Source organism: Caloenas nicobarica, chromosome 1 (genome assembly GCF_036013445.1).
Source record: "Caloenas nicobarica isolate bCalNic1 chromosome 1, bCalNic1.hap1, whole genome shotgun sequence".
Taxonomy (NCBI): domain Eukaryota; kingdom Metazoa; phylum Chordata; class Aves; order Columbiformes; family Columbidae; genus Caloenas; species Caloenas nicobarica.
The window spans coordinates 178,522,266-178,529,779 of NC_088245.1; the positions used below are offsets into that span (position 1 = coordinate 178,522,266).

General features: G+C 43.8%; 1 protein-coding gene across 1 annotated transcript in view; it reads right to left on the reverse strand.

Annotated features, from left to right (window-relative positions):
• The window catches only part of TDRD3 (tudor domain containing 3), a 99,707-nt gene extending 92,739 nt beyond the window's left edge, over positions 1 to 6,968 (reverse strand). The window contains exon 1 of the mRNA XM_065652874.1: positions 6,760 to 6,968. Coding sequence (XP_065508946.1) covers positions 6,760 to 6,800 — 41 coding nt within the window. The 5' untranslated portion in view covers positions 6,801 to 6,968. The remainder of the gene's footprint in view (positions 1 to 6,759) is intronic.
• Between the last annotated feature and the right edge of the window lie 546 nt (positions 6,969 to 7,514).

Sequence of the window (7,514 nt, forward strand, 5' to 3'; positions counted from 1 at the left end):
AAGCACTGGACAACAGCTCTTGCATGCTTTGCTCCTTGAGAAGATTTGTTACTCCACAATTCATAACAGGCCACAACAATTCAACATGCAAGTGACAACAATGAGAGTTTTCTTTCCTCATCTAATGAAATTCTTTTTTTTTTTTCCCCTCATATACAAGTTGTGAATACTGTTTCTCACCCACATTTCCCCAAGAAAAGGTTGGCAGCCACCCTAAAGTGTTAAACTGAACACAAATATTCTAAGGCTGGGGCCATGCCAAAGACACAGCTGCCACAGCACTGAGAGTATCTTGAAGCTGTCTGAACACACATGGCTTTTTCTCCTCTGGCTTTCGTCAACAGCTCTGTTTCAGACAAGACACAGCACAAGAAGTTCCTAGCCATTCCTGGAGCACTATGAGACAAACGACAGGAAAGAAAAAGCCAGCCTTGACCACATTCCCCAGACAGCACTCTCTGATAAAGAAGCAATTTCAGCAGTCTGTTCTCTAACTCAAAGACTTCACTTGCTGTCAGTTAATGCTATCACTCCCGTTTCTAATATCTATGCTACATTTCTCAAAGTGAAGGGCTCAAAAGGATGCCAATGCAAGAACGTCCATCATGCTTTAAATACCACTGTTACAAACATTATTTAAACCTGTAACTTTCTTTTTCCTCAAATGTGCAAAGCAGCTCTCTCAAAGGTTGTAGATCAGTCCTAGAGCTGCCCAGTCTTCTTAAATTTTCACACATCACAATTATGCATTACATTAAGTACATAAAATATGATTAGAAACATGCATATGTGATTCATCTCCCAGAAAGCCTTTCCTTCTTTCTGTCAGCTGTATTATAATTATTGTTATTGGAATTAAATATCTTCCTTTTGCTCTAAAGAAGTAGAAAATGCACTAGTCCTGAAACTATGAACAATATGCACAGTTTGGAGAATCAGTCTTAAATTTATTTTAATTATATTCTTAGGACTATCACAGAATAAGCAACCTATAAAAAAATGAACCAATGTATTGGATAGCTAAAAGCCAATGTTTCTAAGAGTAATTCTAATTAAAGATTCAGAACAGCTTCATACTTCTACATATTCCTACATGTATCATTTACATTAAGCTGTATTTTATCTAACAGTAACACTTAAGTAAAATATGCACACGTCAAAACCTACTGAATATATCAGTTTGTTACCGGTATCAATGACAATAGTATCTCACTCTTCCATTGGGTAGTCCATTTGGCTTTGTTGGAAAAGGCAAATAATAATCAAGCATGCTGCTATTCCATCCTGCTCAAGTGTTTCTCTCAAATCCCTACCAAAATCACATTTTTACATGCTCTGCTTACAGTACACTTAGAAGCAAAATTTGTGGGATGGAAAAGGAAAATTAGCCCAAAGTGGTCAATCACAACTGTAACAAGCTCCACCCATTCACCATGTTCAAGTGATGATATCAATTAGTTTACCAACAGACAAACTGATAGAAAACATGAAACTCAGCAGACCTCTCCCATCTCAGAGATAATGTGCACTGTTCAATATCGGGTCAGTCAAATAGCACAGTGACAAAAAGAGGCAGAAAGAATGAATCTACTGCATCACTGAGTCAAACACTTTAAGTGACACTTGTCCTGATGAAGTACTTGCATCTCAAAAAGGCGCCAAAGCCTATGAACTGTAAATAAATAAGTTCTGAAACAAGACTGAGTACATTCAAAATCTCCAAGGACTCCAAAAAGGAGACCAGCTATGGAAAGACTACGCACTCCTACAAAACTCATCAATAGGAGAGAATCAACCTGAGACACACTATACCAAGAAAAGTCATGCCACTGAAAAGCTGGGTGTTAAAAAAGGTCTGTAACAACTGAAAGGACCTTCAGCTTTAGATGTGTAGCAAGTAGACTAAGCTTTTTTCCTTTTAGACATATTAATCCCCTATGTCCTTCCATCTCCTTATTTTAGCTATCCTTCTTTGCACCTTTTAAATTATTAATTATAGCCCTAAACTAATCAATTATAGCCCTAAATCAATTAATTGTAAAAAGCTGGGATGATTCCATCTGATTCCACTAATTTCTTACCATCTAGCATCTTCTTTTTTTAAAAAAATAGTATCTGTATTACTTTCTTGAGCTTGTTTCCCTTAACAGAAGGTAAAACACTGGACCTTTTCTGCTCCTCTAGAGTGAAAATGACATAAAGAATTGCAGGTCCTAACTACCCATTATTCATGATCCAGCAAGAATACAAAAGGATCAGATCAGCCAGTAAGGCATACAACTGAACAAGCAAAAAAATGCAGCGATGGGTCTTTTTGCTTTGTACTGGCACTTTGAGATTTCATGGTACCAACCAATCTTCTCAAAATTACTTTCATCACAAAAGGAGCGTCAAGAACTACTTTGCCAAATTCCTGCTACACTCTTCGAAAGCAGTGTTAGATTCACCCCTTTTCCAGGCATGTACCTGCTTTTGCTTTAGATATTGGTTCACATCATGTGACCAGCCATAAAAAGAACAAGTTTGAACAGACCAATTTTAAATCTAAAGTTATCCAGTATGCAGCATATTACTTCCTGAAATACCTAAAATTCAGTTTAAGATAGTCTGGCATACACCAACCATACAGTTTTCACTTACGAAGTATATAAAACCAAAATTACATTGATATAAGGGTTTTCTCATGGATTGGTAAGTACCATTCTTTTGTTTCCAAACAACTAGTACAATCCAATTCCTCTTGATCTCTGGAAATTTTCACAGTTAGAACATTGTCTATATAATCTTGAAAATACGTAAAGTTTTAGAAGACTGTATATTTTTTCCACAGACTTCCTATAGGCATTTCCATGCAATTAATTCCCAAGTTCTGCAAAGATCTAGGACACTGAAGAGGCCCTGGCTTTTCATATTCTTTTGTGACATGCCACCTGGGAGACTTCCAAAACAAACAAAAAATTGTGTTGCGCCTCAGTGTGAGGTGTTCTGTAAACTAAAAGAGGGGAGGTTCAGGCTCAACACGAGGAAGAATTTTTTATTTACAATGAGGATGGTGAAACACCGGCATAGGCCGCCCAGAGAGGTGGTAGATGCCTCATCCCTATAGACATCCAAGGACAGGCTGGATGGAGGTCTGAGCAACTTGATCTAGTTGAAGATACCCCTGCTCATTGCAGGGGGGTTGGACTAGATGACCTTTGAAGGTCCCTTCCAACACAAACTATTCTACAATTCATTGTTTACATAAGAAGGATGTATTCTGCGGTCCTTCTGGACTGCACTTTCAGTAAGAAAAGTGGATTCAATAACTCAGGTTCCATTAAGGTCTATATTTTAATTGGAACACCAGCAAATTGGTTCCAAAATTCATGAATGTAACTATAATAATAAAAAAGGTAATTCTCCCTGCCCCTTTGCCTTCCTCTTCATAAGTGTCTGGTAATTAAATTAAAAGTTAACACAGAACTTTTGTTCCAAGACAGAATATTTTTTCACTGCAACATAATACTAACACACCTTATCTCTAAAGTCAGAGCCAATATCCAATTCCAAGGCATAGTGTGTAACGAAAAGAACCGGCCTCCAAAAATGCATACTTTGGAAGCCAGCTGCAAGGGCACCTCTTCAGAAAAACTACAATTCTGCACCCAAACTCCAGAGGCTTTTTAGCCATTTTCATGAAATGCCGCCATCAAAAAAAAAAAAAAAAAAAAGACGAAACAAACACCACACCTTGGCAATTAGCTACCACTGTTCCATTTAGTAGGTAGAGTAACTTCAAATTTCCAGGCATTTTTACAACAGATTACTTTCTTACGATACCTATTTGGAAAAAAATATATATATTATTACTATACCATATTAACCACATCATATTCCTGCTTTACTTGAAAAATAACTTCACTTTGTATTCAGAATTATAAAAAATAAAAATTGCAGAAACTCACATAAACGAGTGTCTACATTAACCCTTCTTACCTTTACAGATTTACAAAACTTACAGTAAAATTCAATCGGTACAGGCAGTGTCTTACAAGCTAGCACATTTGCAACTGTGGAAGCACAACGGTTTCTTACTTGGTTTGAAATACCAAGTGGTGCCTCTGCAGTTTAAGTGGGGACAGATTTTAACATATAAACTCAGCTTCATTTTTGTACTAGAAAACATACCATTTTGACATGGGGTGACAGCAACAGTGGTAACTAATTTGGTACAGAACATGATTTAATCACCAGTGTAGTAAAGCACAGCCAGAAATATACTACATCAAATACTGATGAAGGCTTACTCATACATGTGTTAAATAACTTTAAAATCTACTATTAATATGAGCAAAGTCATAAGCATAAGAGCAACAGCAAAACGGCTAAAAGCACGGACACCTAGGTTATTTTTTTTAAAGTGCATGAACACTTAGCTAAACAAGATTTCTGATTCATTATTTGTTTTTCCACTCCACCTCACATTCCTCAAAAGTATATGTATTCATTTCCTCATCTTTCATACCACCCTTCCCAATGCAACTAGGTCAAGGCATAATTCCAGTGCACCTGATAATGAGCCCACTACTTGCCCGAGCATCTTTCAGTCTCTGTCTTTGGCTCACACCCTGCAATATTGCAAGAATAACAAGTGTTTTTAGCCATCTAAGATTATTTGCCCCCAAGGAGAGAGCCAGACACTGCGCAATGACAGATTGTTTCAGAGGCACCTCCTATTTGTACCACCAAAACCTGAAAGCCATTTACCAATGGCAATCATTTAACTAAGTAGTAAAACAACTAAGAATTGAAAACTGTGTGATAAAATTTTGAACAGGCAATAGAAAGCAAGAAAAGAAAACTATGAAAATAAAAATTACTTTTATGGAAAGCTTTCTCCTTTACAGAGAGGAATAAGTATAGAAGGAGGGGGGGGGTGAGTTTCAAGTTACAGTCAAAACATCCTTTTAAATAAACTAATGTTAGGAGAAGTAGCATAAACAGTTATGATTCAGTACACTGACAGGCAGCATCACAGGATCCTGAAAACCAGAACCACTTAGAACAGTATTTTTGAAAGATACAATACATGTATCAAAGAAGCAGGCCTAAAGACACTAATTTTCTCAATTTAGTTAGTATTATCAGAAAGTAACACTGTAAAAGCTAGGTTAACAAAGTATAACCAGCTGGTCAAAAATAGGTGATTATCCTGCTACATTTAGTTTCGGTGAGGCGTCACCTTGAGTACTGTGTGCAGTTCTGGGCCCAACAATTTAACAAGGATGTGAAGGTCCTTGAATGCACCCAAAGGAGGAAGGCAACAAAGCTGGTGAAAGGGCTGGCAGGAATGTCCTACGAGGAGCAACCAAGGATTTTGGGTTTGTCTAGGCTGGAGAAGAGGTGGCTGAGGGACCCTCATTGCTCTCTACAGTTTCCTGAGGAGGGGAAGTGGAGGGGGAGGTGCTGATCTCTTCTCCCTGGTATTCAGTGATAGGATGCGTGGGAATGGTTCAAAGCTCTGTCGGGGGGGTTTAGACTGGACATTAGGAAGCATTTGTTTACCGAGAGGGTGGTCAAACACCTGAACAGGCTTCCTAGAGAGGTGGTTGATACCCTAAGCCTGTCAGTGTTTAAGAGGCATTCGGGCAACGTCCTTAGTAATGTGCTTAACTTGGTCAGCCCTGAGTTGGTCAGGCAGTTAGACTAGATGGTAACTGTAGGTCCCTTCCAACTGAAATAACCTATTCTATTCTAAACAATATGACATCTGTTTCATGACTTAGCCATACATAAAATAACAATCCAGAAGGACTAAGACAGGCAGCTGAACAGAAATACCCCTGAAATGCCATTGGAAATAACTATGCTTCTCTCAATTTGAGCAATTTTTCTCAATTCCAACTAAAGTCAGATGCTTTGTGTTTTGCTAGTTAGCACTGAGCTTTTGTCTTGGTGAAAAACTGGTAAGTAGTTAAGGAAAAAAAGACTAAAAAAAGCCAGCAACAACAAAAATCAACTTCTAATCTAAACACCTCTAGGCTACCAAGTGAGATGCAGAGTTTGCATAACTCATTGAAACGCGTTGTTCCAAAACAGATGTGGCGTGCCCAACGATTAGGACCGACTAGAAAACACAAATACCCGGGTTCAACATTCACATGAGTATTTACTCTACTTTAACTCCACTTTTTGCATCTTATCTTCCTTGCTGAAAGGCTGCGCAGCATAACGAAGAGCAATAAAACTATCGGCAAGTTCCAGGCCTCCTGGCATTTGCTATCGCCGACACCCAGCCGAGACAGGCCCCGGGGAAAGGCAGCCAGGAGCAGGGGCAGCGGGCAGGCCGCACCGCAGCCTCGCCGGCCCCGGGGAGGCTCACGGCCCCGGCGGCAGCCGCTTTGCCCCGGGGTGCGCGGCCCGGGGAGCGCCCCCCGCCGCAGGGCCACCAAGGGGGGCCGACAGCTGCTCTCCCGCGACGAGCACAAGCCGCTCCAGCGACAGGCCCCAAACGCGCAGGGGGAGCGGCAGCCCCTTCCCGCGGGCACCGCGACGGGCTCCGAGCCGGAGCTCGGGCGGGGGTGTCCCCTCACCGCTGAGCGCTTCAAAAACGGGAGAACCCCCCCAAACCCCACAGCGCTGCTCGGGGCTACCCGCAAGGATGCGCTTGCCCCCAGCCCGCTCCCCCAGGGGTGGCGGGCAGCCTCCGGCGAGGCCTGGCGGCCCGGCCCCGGCGGCGGGACAGGCCGCGGTGCGGCCGAGGACGCCCTCACTTACCAGCCCGACTCGGAGAGCGCCGCCCTCGTCCTGTCGGCCATGGCGCCTCCTGCCGCCGCTCACCCACAGAACTTGGGGCCACCGGGGCGGGGCGGCCGGGCGCTGCCGGGAGCTCCGGCGCTCGGAGGAGGGACGCGAGGCCCGCTCGTTCCCCCGCCCCTCGGCCCCCTCCGGGCGCACGGCCCAGCCAGCTCTCCGGCGGGGGAGGGAGGGAGGAAAGGAAGGGGCGGAGGCGGCGCAGGGAGAGACGAACAAAGCCCGCGACCAACTGCTACGGGGATGAGGGAGGCGGCGGGGGAGGGCGTCCCGCTGCCTGCCTGGAAGCTGCTGCCGCCATGGCGGAGGAGGGAAGGAGTGAGGGCAAAGGAGGAGAAGGAGGAGGCGCCGCGGGGCTGGGAGGCGGCGGAGCGCGGGCCCCGCTTTGCCGGCGGCCTGCGGCCCCCGGGCTCCCCCAGGCCGGCCCCGCTGCGGGGGTCTCACACGGCGCTCTAGCGGGTCTCTGCCTCTTTGTAGAAGCGTGAAGAGATGAGGAGGAGGGGCAGGCTCCGACCTCTTCTTTTTAGCGACTAATGACAGAAGCCGAGGGAATGGCAGGAAGAATTGCCAGGGGAGGTTTAGGTTGGACATTAGGAAAAGGTTCTTCATCCAGAGGGAGGTGCAGCACTGGAACAGGCTCCCCAGGGAGGTGTCACAGCTCCAAGCCTGACAGTGTTCGAGAAGAGACTGGACAACAACCCTCAGACACATGGTGTGAA